The 19,051-nt window shown below is 39.1% G+C and overlaps 1 protein-coding gene across 1 annotated transcript in view; it reads right to left on the bottom strand.

The window, feature by feature from the left end:
- The window catches only part of KIF26B (kinesin family member 26B), a 270,861-nt gene that overhangs the window by 82,600 nt on the left and 169,210 nt on the right, over positions 1 to 19,051 (bottom strand). Inside the window, exon 5 of the mRNA XM_041477047.1 lies at positions 16,749 to 16,932. Coding sequence (XP_041332981.1) covers positions 16,749 to 16,932 — 184 coding nt within the window. The remainder of the gene's footprint in view (positions 1 to 16,748; positions 16,933 to 19,051) is intronic.

The raw sequence follows: 19,051 nt of genomic DNA, 5'->3' as shown, positions 1-19,051 counted from the left end.
ATAAAAAGCATTATGGGAGAAATAGTAGCATATCCTCACATTAGAAGGCGTCAGAGAAAGGTCAGGAAGGGAGGGTAATGGGGAGCTGGTAGCACCACCCTGGCCCACACTGTGACCAGCAGATTATCTGAGCAGGAGGGAAGAGAATGTGAAGGTTCTGTCTATGGTAATTCTGTTAAGGTCCTGTTTCTGGCAAGCAGCACTCAAACACCAGCTAATACAGACATTTGATACTGCAGTAATGGCATCTGCACCAGTGCTTTTGAATGCCTCTTCACATAACCAGAGTGAAACTAAGTTCTACTTCTTACATCCATAAAAAAAAATTAGACATGATGCATCAGGCGCAAGACATTACCAGATCTTCAGCAGATCAGCAGAGCTGGCCTCACAGAACTTTGCCCTGATCTACTCACTCTTGTCTTCAGCTGTGTTTCAGGCATCTTCCTCCACTTTTATTAGAGTATGATTGGTAGGACTGCTGGGGGAAGCTCATGGGAGGGAAGACACAGACTGGTGTAAAGGGAACAGTCAGATTCCAAAAAAAAAAAGTAGCAAACATGGAAGGCAGCCCTGAGATGAATGTTGGAGGATGAAAATGTGGCAGTAAGTAAAACAGCATGGATAGGTCATATTTTTGAAGCAAAGACATATGGCAATGAGGGGCAAGCTGCAGTGAGGGACTGAATTCCACAGTGTAGGAATGGTATTGCAGTTCTCTAGAAAACTAGAGACAGTTAGTGAAAAGGACAGGCTGGAAGAGTTAAGTATCAACGTCATTAATGAACTAAAATGAGACTATAAATCTTTTCAGATCTCTCATCCATTGTGGTAATGATGCCCTGCCTCTTCATTTCACTGCAGAGACTATTTCTGCTCATGAGAGTGTAAGCAATCAGAACAGAGCCTTTTCACTGTGAAATACCTCAGAAGATACACAGCTCAGAAAACCAGCACACCTCAAAATACACACTGGTGCAACTACTGTGAAGTGTGTAAGAAATGCAATGGGATAGAATTTGGCAGGTGATGTCAGTTAATAGAAGAAATAGAAAATATAAAAAGCAAAAACCTATAAGGCAAGAGGCTACAGGCAAAATTTGTATATCAGAAATGGAATGGAAAGAAGATAATGACCTATTTCACTCCATCAGGAGGTGATCACTTCTCTTGTTATTGGTGTAAGGACAAACAATCCATATTTGATTTCTGCTTTTATGTATTCTGGGCCTCACAAACCTGTTGGACCTGTGAAAACAAGCATTCTGAGAAAATACACAAAAATTTTAGAGGAAAAAAAGTAACAGTTTTTACAGCAGCATAAACAGGTACTGAATTCCAGCTTTATAGGACTGCTGTACTGTGGGCTGGCAGCTTTCAGAAAGAGAAGCCTCTAGGTCTGGGGTTTGTAAGCAATTTCCACATTTGTCATCCTTGCTGTATAAAAGCCTTTCCCGAAGGACATTGTTCTAACAAAATTATCCATTGCAAAGGCCAGCAGCGTGCACATCGTGTCTCAATCAAGGCTGCATAAAGAGGAAAATCAACTATGCATGTCTATCATCTGGACAATTAGTCTTTCTGACTGCAGACACTATTCTAAAAGGCTAGTCCTTAGAAGCACCTAATCTTTCAGTTGGAAATTATTTCTCTTTGTCTGGCAGAAGCATAGAGCAAAGAACGCCCTGTGAGAACAATATTCAGAGGCTTAAAGCAGAATCTATGTAAATGCATCAGAAGCATCCTTGTAACCTTTCTGTAACCAAACAAAAGAAAAAAAAATTTAAAATTGTGTATTTGTGATACAAAGTAGCTAAAAGCAACAATAAAAGAAAGAAGATGAGCACAGCACACTGGTCCATGAGCACATCCATTTACATTTTTGATACTGCTCTGATCAGTCTCCTTTGTTTAGCCTATCTGCCCTCTGCACATCATCACCCACTCTATTAAATACAGAAGAAAAAACTCACATGGTCAAAGAAAAGAAAGAATTATTTCCAAGGAACTCTTCATAATCACAATACACTACCTTAATCTCTAAACTGAATTCTGTAGCTGATTTACATGAAATTACACTACCTTCCCATTATCAGTTAAATTCTTTCAGCATTATCCCAGCTGCTTGTACTGGCAATTCAAAGGAAAGAAAACCCATGAATTACAACTAACACTCTTACAGATCCACAAGTATAAGGGTCAGATGAGTATAACTGACAAAATACAGCAATTTACACAACAACAAAAAAGTTGTTGCTTCATCTGCAATAATGATTTTTCTACCATGTTGTGTATTTTCTGTGAAGGCAAAGCTCTCAGTCAGGCAAGGTCTAAGAATTTCCAGTTCATTCTTACTTGTCTTCCTTCATTCTTTTCTGACATTTTAACATCTGCTCAAAAGAAATTTTTCAAAGGGACCAGATCTGAACCATGATGACAAAGGCATGTCAAGATGGAAGCAGAAGTAAAGCTGGGGATTTTTTCAGTCTGAATTGACAGGAAGATTCACTTCTCCTTATCTGTCTTATCTCTAAGATCAGTAACACAGAGACAAATTGGCTTCCTTACGAGAGGAAAGAAGCACAAGCAAAAGCATTTTTATATTATGGGATTACAACAGCCCTTATTTTCAAGCTCAATAGCATCAAATGCAAATTAACATCTCACTTAATATGAAGCTCTTCTTGCCAGTCTACAATCCTCCTCATCCTTCCACCTTGTTCTGCACACTCTTGGAAGTAGTCTCTGGCAGCTATTTGGTTTGTGCAAGTTAAAAGGCATCACTGCATGACAGAGGTGTTTTTGTTTGACTTTTGCATGCACAGGCTGGGATGCAAACCAAAGGTATGATTGCTGGGTCAGCCTGTCCAATGTGCATAAATGAAGATTTATTTGGGGGGTTTTTTAGTTTGTTGGTTTTTAGTTAATGAAGTGACTTGAAAACTAGGAAGTTGCCATGTTGACAATTCTGTTCTCTAAACAGACCAGGTTTAGAGATCATCATCAACCATATCCAGATCATTTTACCTATTAACATACCTCAGCTGTTTTTGACTAGGGCCATTTCAAGGGGTAAAGGGATTGTTTATTGTGAGTGCCTGTTTAATTTTGGGCTCTCAGTCAAGACTGCTAACTTGCACACTGGTTTTCCTGATCTATTTGTCTATTCATTGGGAGACCACCAACAGCCTTCCCTCCACAGCTCTGAATCCTACCTGCCTCAATTTTGAAAATATCAGGTGTTAGAAATCTTCTTTTAATAAACTATCTCTCCATTCTGCTTCCATTTTGGGATACAATAAGAAACATTAAAATGAAACAGGCTCCCACGGTCTCTTTCAAACTTTGATATCTGCAGCACAGCATCCCTCTGAGAAGGCAAAGAACAGAATTCCTGTATATTCCCACACAGTAACAAGCAGTTGCCAGAGGGACTTTTGCCCACTGTGAAGCAACTGATGTCCTAAATAATCTTTAAACTCCAGTCACCACACATGTTGCTCTCATGAGTGGTGGTTTTGGGTAGAAACAAGGGCAGCAGATCTGCAATTTTCCTAGGCTTGCAGAGCAGTACAAAAGCAAGATGCAATTTATACTTTCATTCTTGAAATCCCAGCAGCAGAAATGCAGCACTCATTAAACAGTATTTGCCTTCTGCTTGTAAGAGTCACAGCTGAATTTGGTTCACATAGTTTCTCAAAGCAGTCAACCTTACAAAGCTTTACATCCTTCTGCCTTTTATTCAAAAATCTGTATCAATATCTAGCTCTGAAGAAATTCACTTCAGAAATTAACATTTACATTACAAATACTCAATTCATCTTCTGATTCAGATCTTAGTTATTTGTTGCATTTCCTCAATTTACTAAAACACAGGTCATTATGAAGTACGAAACGTCAAGTCCCCAGAAAGCATCAAAATTAAATCAATTACAAGTTCTTAACTGTTCACAGTTAGAGTTTTTTATCAGCTGGAGTTTTAAACAATCATCACAAAACTGGACTAGAATAATTTACATCAAAACAAGTAAGCATGTTGCAATGTAAAGCTGTGTGCATTTTTCTCAGCCAGTAAGGAGGAAGACTCAAACACTCCTCCTAGGAGATGATCAAGGGGCACAGATGGGCAGCACTGCTGTAAGGATTTGGGTGTCAAGAGCAAATTACTACAGTGTGGGAGCAGGAAGCATAGGTCTGCTGGATGATTAAAGAAAAATGACTAAATTAATTATAATTGTATCTTTTGTACAGATCATGACCAGCTGAATAATTTCAGCATCCGAAAGTTTAGAGCAAGAAGCATGCAAAAACTGTTGCAAAATAGATAAACACAGCTTATGTTCTTGCGTGGCAGATTGCTCCCTATCCCTGCTCTGACCCCACAACTTCCCTGGTCAACAGGGGTTGTTGGCCTTCTGACTAAGGCTGTGGACACTTAGTTCCACCATTACATTAGGGGGTCACCATTAGAGGGCCACCAGATTCCACATAGTCCTCACACGAGGCACCATTTGTGGCAACTGAGAAAGCACAAAGCAGTACTGGATGCCACACTAACTTTATTTCCTTGACTACCTCTTTTATAAGGTTACACGGGCGGACCCAACTATGCAGCCAATAAGATTTCATACACCCATGCCCACTCACACACAGACTGCTTTTCCAAGTTGGCACATTCCTCAGTGGTGGTCTTCCAGCCCTAGGGCAGACACTCCCTTTCGAACATCTTATTCAGCTGATCATGATCCGTACAAAAGATAAAATTATAATTCATTTATTCATTGTTCTTTAATCATCCAGCAGACCCATGCTTTCAGTGCAGCTGTTCCCACACCACAGCTCTGCTTTACCCTTCATGTCAGGTCATTTTATCCTGGACTAAGTAACAGACCTTAGTAGTGTAGTGTTCAAAGATTTCCAAGGGGGACAGAGAATTTGGTGAACAGTCTTCTATTTCACAGGAATAAAAGAAGCTCAACAACAAGAGAGGAAAAAATAATTGTTCTGTGAGGGTGCAGTTCTTTGCTAAGCTGCTGCTCCACCAATGTATTGGGTGCTCAATCAAATGGTCTTCCCTTGATAGGTTTATCTCTCAGTGGGCACTGTTGCTCGGATGCAGCTGTGTGTGAAATGGCTGTGCATTGCACTAGTTCAGTACTATTTCACTGAGAACAGGATTTAGTGTCCTGACAATTGCTTAGCAAACAGAACTTGAAATCAAAGTGACAGCAGTCCATGCCCTACGTAAGGCACATTTTGGTACCCAGCAATGGACCAAAGTATAGTTCTGAGTCATTATTTTAATTCTGTGTAAAAGAATCATGCAGAGACCCCAAAATCTGATAGAGCCCTGACAGGTCAGTGACTGACAGATATAGGCAGTGCAAAACATTACTTGGGGTCAGCACAATCATCCAGTCAGTGCCAGAGAACTACATAGTTGCATTTCTCTTTGCTCAACCAACTATTACACATCAAGAGTTTCAGGGACTTTGGGGATTTCATGCCACTGCAACCCAGAAGGAGCTCATAAACCTCTGGGGAACAATTGCCTCCATTTGTCCTGAAGCCTGAATATCTGAAACGTGTAGTGTCTTGTCTGCCTTTTTACTGTGGGATGGGAGTGGGAGGAGAAAATGATACGAGATTTTTGTAGAGGAAGGCTAATAACCACAATACTCTTATTCAGCATTATTAATCTCTACTGAATTAGATGCATTAGCAAAAGATACTTCATCCCTTTGGAGATAAAAAAAGAACAGTCTGAATTCTTGAGGAAATATTCTGCCTATTAGTGTCTATGTAAAGCCCTAGAAATAATGGTCTCAGAGATGAAATTAAGAAAATAACGAAGGCAAATTTCCCTCTATGTGCTACTCTGCAATTAACTGTTTGAAGCAAATCCCAATACCCTTAATCTTAAGAACTCTGCTTATCTGCCCATCCAGTTATTTTTAATTTGTACTTCTGTTATTACTACTGCATTATTAATATACCCAGATAAGATAGGAAACAGCCTGGTGGTGCTCTGTTTCAGCAATGCCTTGCTGAAATAATAGTCTTTATGACAAATAACTCCTTCCAATCTGAGGAGATTCATTATTCCCTGTGCTCACAGACCAGGAGGCCCTGGGGGAATCCCATTTCCTCCCCTGAGTTGGTATTCCATTTCCCCAAAGCAGCCTAGGCCTCCTTGTGCTCCCCACATGTGCACGCGCTGTTATCAGTCAGGGTGATGCCCTCTCCTTCTGTGTGGCCAGGAGAGACGTGCCCCAGGTGCCTCTGTTGGAGCTCGTGCCAGCACAGCCTCACCACGGCTCCTCAGAGCTGACCATGTGCAATATTTAAGGTATTTTAGTAGAAGTGGGTAGGGAAAGGAGGGCAGCTTTTCTAGTCATGCTGCTTCCAGAATCTGGGCTCAGGTCCTGCAGCCAAGCTAGTCAAGAATAGATTTCCATTGCAAATCAAGATTCATATTTGGGGGAAACTCCAGTAATACCAAATGTTGGAAAGAAGGGGCAAGATATTAAAGCAAAGATAACTACCATATGGTTTGAAGTACATATGTCATATTTTTTCGTGGGGAAAAAGGGGGCAGGGGAGAAAGGATCAACAGTTTTTAAGGTTTCCCACATCTATGTTTCTGTAATGGTGTATGTGATGCTGTAAAGGTTATTGTACAGCTTTCCTCCTGACATTTTAATACACATCCCATTTTGCCAACACATCTTTTTCTGTCTCTCCTTCAGTAAAGCACTGTAAATTGAACAGATCTGTGGAAAAATCCAGCAGCAATTAATAGGGGTGAAAGCTGTTGGGATCTACAGAAACACAACAGAGCCTCACACACACCTAGAGAATTTTATGTAAAATACTGCTATTTGTATAAGAATTTTTAATCACCACAGAGTAGAAAAAGGATAATGTACTGTATTGTATTGTATTGTAAGATTGAACTAAGCAAGAAAAAATATATTAATCTGGATTAAAATCTGTGAGTTTAATGGCAATATCTTAAGGGAATGTTGAATTGTCTTTAAAAAAATCTGTCATTTATTAAAAAAAAAGCAAGTCTATAGCCAGTTAGCCTGACAATTTTTTTCAGATAACTTCCTCAGAAAATCCATATATAGTCCTTTTCCCTCTATATTTCTACTGCACTGGTAAGGAAGAGGAGACGAATATATACACACATATATGCACCTATAGATGCAAACATGCACACCTCATGTATAGTGAGAATTACACAAACACCTGTCCATCCACACCCATCACAGGTGCACCTACTCCATTTCTCACTTCTGAGTGTTACAAGAGAGTTTTGAACCTCACGGGCCTTAAAAATGTATGGACATACCTCCTGATTTGTCATATCAAACAGGTCAATGATTTCATCCAACTTTTTTTTGCTTTACTATATAGAAAAATTCTTACTTAATGAAAAACAGGAACTGTTTTTTGAAGTATTACTTTTCATACCCGGTATCTCATATCTCACTATCTAATGAAAGATAATTTAACTGCTAATCACTTTGGGAACAATACAGAAAATAAAGTCTATTTACATTTGGAAAACAAAATGGTATTTGGTTATCAGGAATCCAGATCCACTAATGAAATGTTTCCAAACCCCAAGCCATGCTGCCTACACTTCCAGGAAGGAGTTCTCCCTGGAAGAGATTTATAGGTCACATGCAGGGTAATGAAAATCTGGCCATCGAGTGCCAGAGGCTCTAATCTAACAGGTGTGCACATTATGATCATCTCTACAGAACCACCCTGACAGAAGTACAACTGATCACCTCCAGTCCTTAAATAAATAGACTCAATAAAGAGCAGTTTAACTTCACTTTGATTTGCCTGAGGCCAAACGTGAAAAAGTCAGCTTGGTCCTTTTCCACAAAGGTCTGTCTGCTTTATGCAACCTGCTCGGTTGCATTCTGCTCAGACAGACCTGGGAGCCATACAGTGGAAAGCAGAGGATGCAGACTTCCTTCTGAGAAGAGGTCAAAGTACCTAGAACTTCCCACAAGCACCTTGTTACTTGTATCTCACAGCACCTGGTTTTCTCGTAAAGGTTCTGAGCAGATCACAAGAAGAGGCTCTGTTCCTACTCAGGGAGAGGTTAATTTCACCTTACTTGAGCCAGCCAAAACACAGATATCTCGTTCCAAGGCTTCCAAGGCAGTTGCCTCTGTGGTCACCTGAAAAGGAGAGGTACATCTGGTAGGCAAGTCAGCCCAAATCTCTCCATTTCTCCATGAGATGAATACACATGAACAGCCTGAATCAGAAGGGTGGTGATCACCTAAGCTAGCAACATGAATCCCATCCTAAGGTGGCAATAATGGTGGCACTAAACGTGAAAGAAAACACAGGAATACAATGACTTGAAACACAGAGATACATGCTTCTCAGAACAGCACAAAAAATGGATAAGTGATAATAGAGAGATATTCCCAAAAATGGATTTGAATCCTAAAGGAAAAGGCAAAAAATGGGGAGACAGTGAATAAGAGGAGATACATTTTAATGGTATTCTCCGTATTAAAATGCAGTTCACGTTGGCTCTTACTCAGCTGAGCTAGTAATCTATTGAAGTCAATGCTGTACCAGAGAAATGAGGTAAGGCCCAGACCCTTAGAAAAGAAAAAGCAGAACGACCTTGCAGTTGAACCAAGAGGCTCAGACAGATCATTAGCCCATGATGTTACAGCACTGCTACAGCAGAGCCTCCTGCAGTGTCCCCATCCCGCCTGCACCACTGCTCTCCGACACGTGCTGAGAGGAGTCAAACACAAAAGGAAAAGGCTGGGAGGAGAAGAGCTTCAGGAAATTTTAAAGAAAAAAGAATCGTAATAAGGTCTACAGCTGACTGCTCAAAGTACAGTGCCTGTTACTTGCCTAACATCTCAGAAAACTCACCATGATCCTGCATTTAGCAAACTATCTGGTATTTTGACTTCTTCTTCAGCATTGAGCATAAGAAATACTCATGAAATTTTCAGTTTCTGTCACCTTGACTTTTCTGATTTATCTTAATCCCTTAGTCATGAATTTAAAACTAATTTAAAGAGGTGAGATGCAGAGGAGAGGGCAGGAAAGAAGTGGGGGCATTTTGGAAAGTACTAGTGAAAGCCTTAAAAAAGAAATGGAAGTTATTTACCAGAACTATCAAAGTGCTCCAAAATATCAACCAGCAGTACCACCTAAATTAAAAAGCAAAGTAAATAAAAATACAGTATCTCAGAAAAACTTAGAGGAGATCAGTATTAAAAACAATGGGTTTATATACTAGAAAAATCCAGTAATTTTCATTAAAATTGCATGTCCTTCAAAGTTTAAGAGACCTTAAAATACATGGCCACTGTATTGTCATACTATTTCAATAATATGAGAATATTTTGAAACAGTACTTACAAGGTGAGCAAGAGTAAAGGTTTCTGTAGCGTCATTAGGTTATCAACATTAATTGACCAATGTGAGCCTTGTGTATAAGGCCCATAGCCAAGTAGGAGCCCACAAATCATGGTCATTCCTGCCACTAAGTGACTTGAAGCAAGAAACAGTCTACTGGCATAAAACTTAAAGATTGCTGGGCATAAAATCATATGACAATGCAGAGGGTTCTGGATAAATAAAGTCACTTAGAAATGTACAAAACCTAGTACCACCAGCCTGAAGCATTTTGAGCAAGCTAATTTTCCTTTTGTTCACCAATGTTTACAGAAAAATTCATCAAAACAGACCAAGGAAAAAAATACTACTTTGGAGCTCTTTTCCCAGGTGAAATGTACTATAAAAGAAATAGAGAAAATATTGATTCTTTTAACACATAAATAAAACATGCCATCAAAGTGAGTTGAGGTACAGCCTTTTTCATATTTTTTCTGTCCAGTCCAATTCCACCTGGAAATTTCCTCCAGCCACCTCTTGTGCTCCCAAGCTCATCAGTACAATTTCTGAATACATCTAGGAAGATGTCACTACAGGGAGAGACATTTCAGTATTTTTTTGAGGAAAAAAAAGGAATTTAATGAGCAACAGTCTGTTCATATTTGCTATCATCAATAGCTGGTATTCAGATTAGGATACAAGTTTTTCTCTGATATATATAAAGAAAGAGATCTTTTTTCCCCAAAGCAAAGAGTTTCACTTCAGGATTAAGTTACTCTCTAGAAAAACCTCATTTTCTCTGCTGCAGTTTTCACACCACCCTCCCCACTAGTGAAGAGGAAGATGTCTGCTAGTTTGAAAGTTGGCACTTTTTTTTTAATGGAAAATCAGCAGAGACAAAGTAATTAAGAGAAAGATAGGTGCCTACATTAGTGGAGCACTTCCAATGCTTCCAGTTCTCTGGAAGTAGCAGCTTCTAGAAGCTTCACAAAACAAAAGAAACAGCAGTTACAGTTGTTCTTTAAATCATGAAAAACATGACTGCATATAAATTTATTTAAAATACACTTTAAACATCCAAGTCAACCAAAATGCAATCTGACAGGTTTCTGGCATGCTTGGGGTGGTACTTCCAAATCCAGAATAAGCTTTACTTTAGAGAAAGGCACACTAAGTGTTCATAAAAAACATGATTGACAAAGGTAAGAGATTTTTGTTAACAGCAATTCTTTCAGATTCTAATAATTTCACCTTTTACTTAAAGCAGCTTGATCTTAAAACTCCTCCACCTAGCAGGAATGTCGGCAAAGTGCAAGAAAGCTTCCACCGGGTCCAAAGAGTACATTTCGTGAGGAGGAACACAGTTCTGAGCAATTCTGACTGGAGGGCAAAAGGCCACCTGGATTTCATTCCAAGTGGAACTAACTAATTTGTACAACAATCATGTTGACAACGAAGATGAACACATATGTCTCCTTTAAATGCCTCAAGGGGTCATCCTCTCACCTTTCAGTAGCCATGGTAACTTTGGGGGGAAAAAACCAGCTCTCATCTCAGAAATTGTTTTCTGTGATAGAGGGTATAAAATCACTTTTGTCATCTATCCGTTAACTTTTGCCCCTATACACCTGAAGGATGAAGCTTTACAAAGGAACAATCTCTGCTTGACAAAGGAAAGAGAACCTCTTCTCATTCTTTCTGGCAATACCTTAAAGATGGCTGGCAGTGAATTGAAATACAGAACATATTTTGCAAGTTGAGCTGGGGTTTTTTGCTGACCATAGCACAGGTTTTCATAAACTCCTGCTCAATGTATCACAAAAATGTAGACAAAACTGTATGACAATTGTAATGTCGACAAAAAAAATCCTGACATCCATCAACCAGCACGTTAAAATGAAAACTCTGATAGCAGAAAGGGAGGTTTCCTGTGCCTTTTGGACTTAAACAAGATGTGAATCAATTTTGTTTACTTCAAACCAACTTTGCAAATCACATAACTGTAAGAATATCTTTTTCCCTGCACTGATACAAAGAATTGACATGGCTATTGAAAACATCTTTTGACAAGTACTATTCACACCATGATTTATACAGGCCATAGCCAATATAACAGTTACTCATTATTAACACCCTTATTGCATTGTTACATAGCTCGGATTAATGCATGTCAAAGACAGCACAATAATTGTTGCCTGATTTAGTGAAAAGTAAACAAAGACTATTTTAAGGCATTGGACAGCTGCAGCTTGTGAACCCAAATTATTGGCATATGCTTCTGTCCCAGCCAAAAGACAGTTGTGAGTCTACTCACAAACCTGAACTGCTTGTGCATTAGAGCTTTCTTCACTGTTACTTTTGACAAATACTGTGTTGGTTTGGTAGACACACTGTCAGGTCAGACAAAATGTTTCTGATGCTTTCATATACATTTTTATGTAAAACAATGTGAGAAAAAGGTAAGCTGCAGAATTGTGTAAAGTGAATAGTAGATTTTGGGCTTATTTCAATCAAATACTGTGTTGTGACAAAAGATTAGATTCGTCAGCCAGGCACTGAAAAATTATTTTTAACTGAATTGTCTTTACTACATGACATGGATCCTTGGGAGAAAGGTGTATGACTCAGGAGTCCCTATCACACTGCCAGTGTCCTGCTGCCACTCCTGCTATTTGGCTGTGTCTTGGTTCCCACTGAAGGCCCCTCCCAGCCACACTCCATGCTCAGCCCTGTGCTTGATGAGCTACCAGCTACCACATCTCTCATTCACTCACTTTCAGCTCTCAAACCCCCGCTCTGTGCCACTTCCTACTGTGTTCTACACACTTGGAAAGGGCCCCTTAGGAGCACCTGCAGCATAATCAATTATTTACTCTTTAATAATCTCCTCTTTTACACCAGCTTGAGAAAGGGTATCTAATATTATCCTGCTGATGGGTTGAGGATATCACTACCAAGATGATCAATAACACTTCATTGTTTCTTCTTGCTTCGTATCTCTCTGTCTGCTCCTCTTTCCTACAGTGGGATCATAACTGCTCTGGACAGAAACAGGGGGTTTTTAACCTGAATTTACATGTAATTTAGCAAAATAGGTCTAGGCCCTGCAAACAAGAGTGCTGCTGCTCCAGAAAAATAAAATGTAAACACAATCACAAATTACAGTTGTTCTTTTAATAGGTCAAAAAGCCTACTTGAAGAAAGTTCAGTGGTGACTTGCTTCTCCCTGGTAGAAACTTTGTGCATAGGAATGATTTTAGTGCCCAGGCATTGCTATTTTATTTTGAGATTAAGAAGTACCAAATAAGAAAAATCCACACCAAAAACAACAACAACAACGACAAATATATATATACATAAGGAAAAGTAAACCAATCTCTGCCCAAACATAACAAATATCTTTCACTGACAGAGGTTTATAAGACTACACACAGAAAAATAATAAATGAAAGAAAGCAGAGAGACCACATCCATTTATCCTAACCCCCTGCCACCTGAAAACAACCTATTTATTCAGGCTGGCAGAAAATTTTTCATTCTAGCTGTTTTTCATGTCAAATGTGGGATTCAGCAAAACAACATCTTTCACAGAAAGAACATTTCCTGAAAGTTGGTTTACTTCTGATTCTGTCTGACAGAAAATGGAAGAGGAGGTGTAGAGGGAGGATGGAGGGAAGCAGACTGGGGAGCAAATCTAAGCAAACCTTATTAGAATGGCCTTACTGTACAGTTACATCTTAGTGCAGGCATGGAATAATTCATTTCTGCACAGAACACATTTTTGCTCTGTTACTGGCTTGTTGTTAGGAAGGACACAACAGACTTAAGACTTAAGGAGTATCTTTCAGAAAACTGAGATTTGGGGAAATATCATGTACATCCATGCAGAACAGCAGCACTCACTCTCTGGATAAATTCAGTAAAAATAATCTGTTACTCAGAATATGAGGATCCAAAGACAGCAGAGAGAGAAGAAACAATGCTCAAGCTGTTCCAGTTTACAGAGCAGGATTTCCTTTGGGCACACAGCTCAAAGGAAAACACTCAAGAACTGACTGTGGGGATACCACACTACCACTCAGAATCATCTCCCTCTACCAGCAAATCTAAATCCAAAGCACACTGATAATTTATGATCCACAAAAGCACTCCTGTTAATATATTTAGAATAGGGTCACACCTTTGTATTTAGCATCAGGAAGAGCTATTTGGAAATGAGTGCAACAAAAAATCTGATCCTTTACTTGTTTCACTTTGACAATGCAGCACTTTGCTAGGCTCAGTGGTATATCTAACATCAAAGTAAAATACTGATTATGCAGTCCCATAATTTCATTATTAATACAATCTTCCTGCTTCTGTGAAGCTGAACTTCTGTGAAGTTTTCAAATAATACTTCTTTCACAGTCCAGGCTGGTACAGTTTTGATTTGCAAGGATCTTTGTAAGGAAAGGCATGAAGCATGACACCTGAATATATACTCTCTAACCCTCTTAATCAGTTTAGATGCTTCAGTGAGGTGTTGTACCCATATCCATCCTAAATGAACTGCTTACTAACTTTTAAATATATTGGTGGTAGGCAGATCTTTCTCTTTTAACTTTTTTTAAAAAATTACATGCCTACACGTGAAAGATAAATTCTATAATTTTAAATAAATCGTTGTCATTAATCTTGCAATGAGAAGTAGACTCTGAAATTCCTAGTAGAAGTGAAAATATAAAATAGCAACTGTTTGCTTGCAATTTTGTTTTAGAAAACTGTGAAATTAAACTTACCCTGAAAGTCTAAGCTTTGATGTACCCAACTTCCTATCCTTCACATCTTGGATACCCCCCTCCCCTGGAAAACTGACAGATCTCAAGCTGACACCAAGCCAGTAACACCCAGCATGTGTGCCAGGGCTCACAGCCTTCCAAGCAGCCTGTGTGCAGCTGTCTCCTGGAGTTTCAGAAATCCACAATCCCTGGCAATGGCCATCCCTCCAGTTCTGGTGAACCAGAATTTCCAGTAACAAATTGTCACATTAGAAATTGCCCAGCCCACTCAAACTCAAAGTGAAATAGAATTTCATGACGCTGAGATTGCTCATGAAATGCTATTTAAATACAAACCAGGAAAAACCCCTAAAATATTGAAAACAACATTTAGCTTCCCTGAACCCCCTTCCTCCACCTGGGTTCATATTTTAGAAATTTGTACCCTTACAGAAAACACTATATGAGAAAAAATGCTGAGAAAAGTCACTGTTTTTTAACACACTCTTATCAAAACATATCCCAACCTAACTGAACAGTACATATAAACAAGGAAAATTAAAAGCAAATAAGCTGGAAATTCCATTACCTCATCTAAAGTTTTCCCAGTCTGACAGAAAAATTAAATTGTTATCCTGAAGTTATTTACCTATTCTGCTTCACAGTTATTTCTGACATATTAAAATGAAAATTGTGCTACAGAGGCAAACTGATGGGAAACTTTGATGAAAGTATACAAGCTTCAGGTCATAATTATAAGGTGACTCCTAAAAGAAAGCAAAAAGGTGAAAAATGAAATTGGCTTCCAGAAACTGCTGGTTAGACATATTTTTGCTAATGGACATGCAGAAAAAAATTAATTTTCCCTAGTATGACTATATGAAATAACCTAATTTGATTTACTTCTTTGAAGAAGCATGTGTGTCAATATGTTAAAAACCTCTTAGCTACTTTTATACTCTGATAGTTTCAAGACAGTTAGTCTGAAATGAAAATAAATTCCTCCCTCATCATGTGGGCTGCAAAATTTCAGTTTTACTTACATAGCTAGAAAGCCTGGAGCCTGTTCTTGCACATGGTTTTGCAGAAGCAAATCACAGGTCTTTTTGGGAATATTGCAAAACTACTTCCCAAGCCCTCTCCACTGGAAACCAGTAGTGAGAGGAACAAGAAAGGCTCAAATCAGCTTGGAATGTTTAGACAGAGCTATGTTTGCGTCTCGGTGTGCAGATCCTTTCCTTGGGACATGTGAAAATAATGATCAGGAAAAGTGCTGATGCAGTCCAAGGTGGGAGATGAGCCCCTGTTTCCAAGCACGCACCCTTGATTATTCCTCCAGATGTAACCCGTCCCAAGCACAGAAAGGTAAGACTCCTGAGAGGATGGCTTCTCCTGTTAATCTATTCTGTAGCAACTTCTTATAACAAGGAACAAGTTCAAGTTTACTCCTCTTTCCCCCACTGAAGTCCGAACACACATCCCAATTCGAGTTTTATAAGATCATGACAGATTTCTACATTTCTTCCCACCTACTAGGCCAGAGGAAAGAAAGGAAGCCCCAGGTGTAGGAAATCTCTTTTCAAAGAGGCATTAAACCAGCCATAAAAGTAATACCATTGTCCTTTGAAAGGAAACCCTGGAACTGCACAAGGTAAGTGAATATCCAAAATCAGCAGTGAAAGTTCTGAAGCCCATCCTATCCTCAGCAGTCCTAGATCATACATTACAATTTCTCTTCTAAACAAAAACTTTCACCAAATTCATTGTCACTGCTTAGTATTCAAGGAATATGGGAAAGCCACACGCACAGATGCTTGCATAAGAAACTACCTTGATTAAAGCAAACTGCTTTTCTCAGCAAGTGCATGCTCATATTCCCAGATGTAATATGCCAGGCTCTCCACTCGTAACAGGGAAAAAGGGAAGGGCCACTCAGACAAACTACAAAGCAACAGCAAACTACATACCCACCTCCTCCATCACATCAACATAAGTGTGCACCTAAACAGCATTTTAAGAGGAAATTATTATGCAGAATGGGAGGAAATAACATGACAGAAGAAAAAAGGAGTAATTTATCATTAAAAGCATAGGTCTTGTATAGGTAAATGTGCTGGCAGAAAGCCAGCAGACATAAGCCAGAAGCAAATTACAGTGTGTCCAGCCAAGACACCTGTCTGGAAAGCAAAGGGATCAGAAACACAAAATACACCAAAGCAAGCAACCACTATGCAGTTTATACACAGCACAGAGACAGCTACTCCAAAAACCCAGAATGGATATTGCCTCCTGGCAGAATGGACATTAACTCCATCTAGTAGCAGTGTGGTCCCAGTGCAGGTGGATTAGTGTAGCTGGGCTTTGAAGTGTGTAACTTCTACAGAGCTAGGTCTGTCTGTGTTAACTCAATATCATTAGAAATTCACTTGCATTAGTTAACTCAAGTTGTTAGGTCTTTTTACACATGTTCAGGGACCAGACACAGCAAAACCAAATGAGAAGGGTCATGGTTTTCCAATTCCCTTAATGTTTTTCACAAGGATAAAATCTTCTCCCAGAGAAAATCACTATTTTAGTGACATTTACAAGGCCTACCTTGCCCAAACCAGGAGTGTCTTTCACTTTGCTGACTGCCCTCAACAAACATGGTGGTGCAGGGGGTGGGGAAGTCTGAAGGATACTGCTGAAGCAGGTAGAGAAGAGAGGAGATTCAGGAACAGATGATGCAGAAGGCCTGTGCTTCTTCTTTTTGGAAGACAGGTTCAATTTCTGAGCAGCTCTGTGGGAGAAGCAACAACAGTAAGCTGAAACAACCTCAAACTCATCAACAAGAACAAATAAACATATTTATCAGGTTACTATTTATGTAGACTCTCCATTTTGACCTCATTGATCCAGATAGTTTTATAATTCTTGTTCTTCACTCCTTAGTACCATTTTAATGCCATCGACCACAAAGTTGCTCCACATTTAGAGTCTTCATTATGTAGGGTCACAATCAGGCCTCTGTCACTATTTTACCTGCTGAAACAATTCAGCCTGTAAGAAAGCTCCAAACCCAAGCCAATGAGCTATACAGCAATTTCTGTTTTAAATTCATGAAAGGTTCACACAGAATTGTGTCTCATGCATAGGTCTCTGAGTAGAAAATAAATACTTGTGCTTGAGTTAATTAGTGATAAATGCTCAGGTGACTCTGCTGAGGTGTAAGAAACCTTGCACTAGATGTTCAAAACTTTTATCACCTCTTAAAACATAAGCCAGTCTAAAAGCTGAACAAATGCTGACCAGTGATGAGACGGAGACAACCATACAAACTCCAGCTGCATTAACCACTAAGCAGGGGAAACAAAGAAGACAGTTTTTTTATTAGTACAGAATTCTCAAATAAGAATGCTGAATTTTGTATAGCACTTGATAAAAAAACTAAGCTTTTCTGGAGCAGAAACATTCAGTACTTTTGTTTTGCAAAGTGTTTTATTTTGAGAGATAATGCAACATTCAAGTCTTTATTGCAGCTGGTTTGTTCCAACACTTTTGCATCCTGCACTGCCCAGGGATAACATCAATATTAATCACGCTGTCCCGTGGTCTCCCTTTTGCAAAACAGAGCACTTTAAACAGAGCAGGTCAGCAGGAGTACCAACTCAAAGGAGAGATGGATAGAACAATTTTGTTTGCTTTGGCAGACAAATTGGGACTTAATATATACATATAAAAGCAGTCTGTGCAATCTGGGCTGACAGTAGCTCTCCTTGCTTTGCTGAAGTACGACACTCAAGACCAATAATTCTTCTAGGTTTTGAGAAGCTTTGGCTGTACTGGTATCAGTTTATATTATCCAACTCAAAAGTTACAAAAGTAATGACATCATTTTACCCAAAGGAGTCAGAGAAGAAGGACTGAATATGCACACACGTGCATAGGCACACATTTCAATATGCAAGTGACCTCTGTTTGTAACACACAGGTTACTTATATCTCAGACACATGGACAAATTACTGCTCGGTATGACACTACCATTTGGCAGCTGGTCACAAGTACACTGTGTGCACCACCAGTGTATTCTTTTAGCCAATGACAAGTGCAAAGCGCTTCAGATAAATTTGTTTCCAATAAAAGAAAACACTAGGAGATTTTAAGTGACCAGACACAGAATTAGAACTCAGAAGTTTCTGTTCCACCTCCCTGTCCTTTGTCTTTATGCTGACCTAAAGAGTGCAGTTCATAACCTGTCCCTCTCATTTAAGCATACACTTTCTTTTTCATAGAAAACATACTCAAAATGTGTTGATCAAAACCATTGTTCCCTTTCCTTGCAACATTTCCATGGTTTCAGAGGATTCACTAATGTCAGCTTCCACAGTGTCCATCACTAACACTTTTATCAAGTTGTCCATGCCGAATCAAGATCTTCTGTACATCTTAGTTTCACTATAGAATTATTTTAAGAGAAGTCTTGTACTCTATGTTCAACAACTGAAAATGTAAGTGTTGGTCAAACATACTGAAAGCTTTACCCATGTGTAAAAGCTCATTAATCCAGTCTGAAACATAGGAAATGGCTCCATCTACTAAGGTCATCTATCTGGTCTCACTGACTTGTGCCCTGGTATAACTATATTTCCTAAAAGCAGTTTCCTGAATTGATTGACAGAGCCATTACCCCTCTTGCCACTAAATGCTTCTCTAGAATTTGCTGTTCTTTTTACAAAGCTGACAGTGTAATACTAACCACTTCTTCACCCAACCAAGCACACAGCCAACATTTTCTTAAAGAAAACACATTGTTGGAGGTACCTGGCCTTTTCAAAATCTTGGAATTATGTTATAGTTTGATAGTTATAACATTTGTATGAGATTGCATACAAATGGAATAACCTGCATTTTCCTTATA

Source organism: Pyrgilauda ruficollis, unplaced genomic scaffold, assembly GCF_017590135.1.
Source record: "Pyrgilauda ruficollis isolate IOZ18807 unplaced genomic scaffold, ASM1759013v1 scaffold4, whole genome shotgun sequence".
Lineage (NCBI taxonomy): Eukaryota > Metazoa > Chordata > Aves > Passeriformes > Passeridae > Pyrgilauda > Pyrgilauda ruficollis.
Note: the sequence above shows the minus strand (reverse complement) of the source record. Positions and strands in the feature narration are given on the sequence as shown.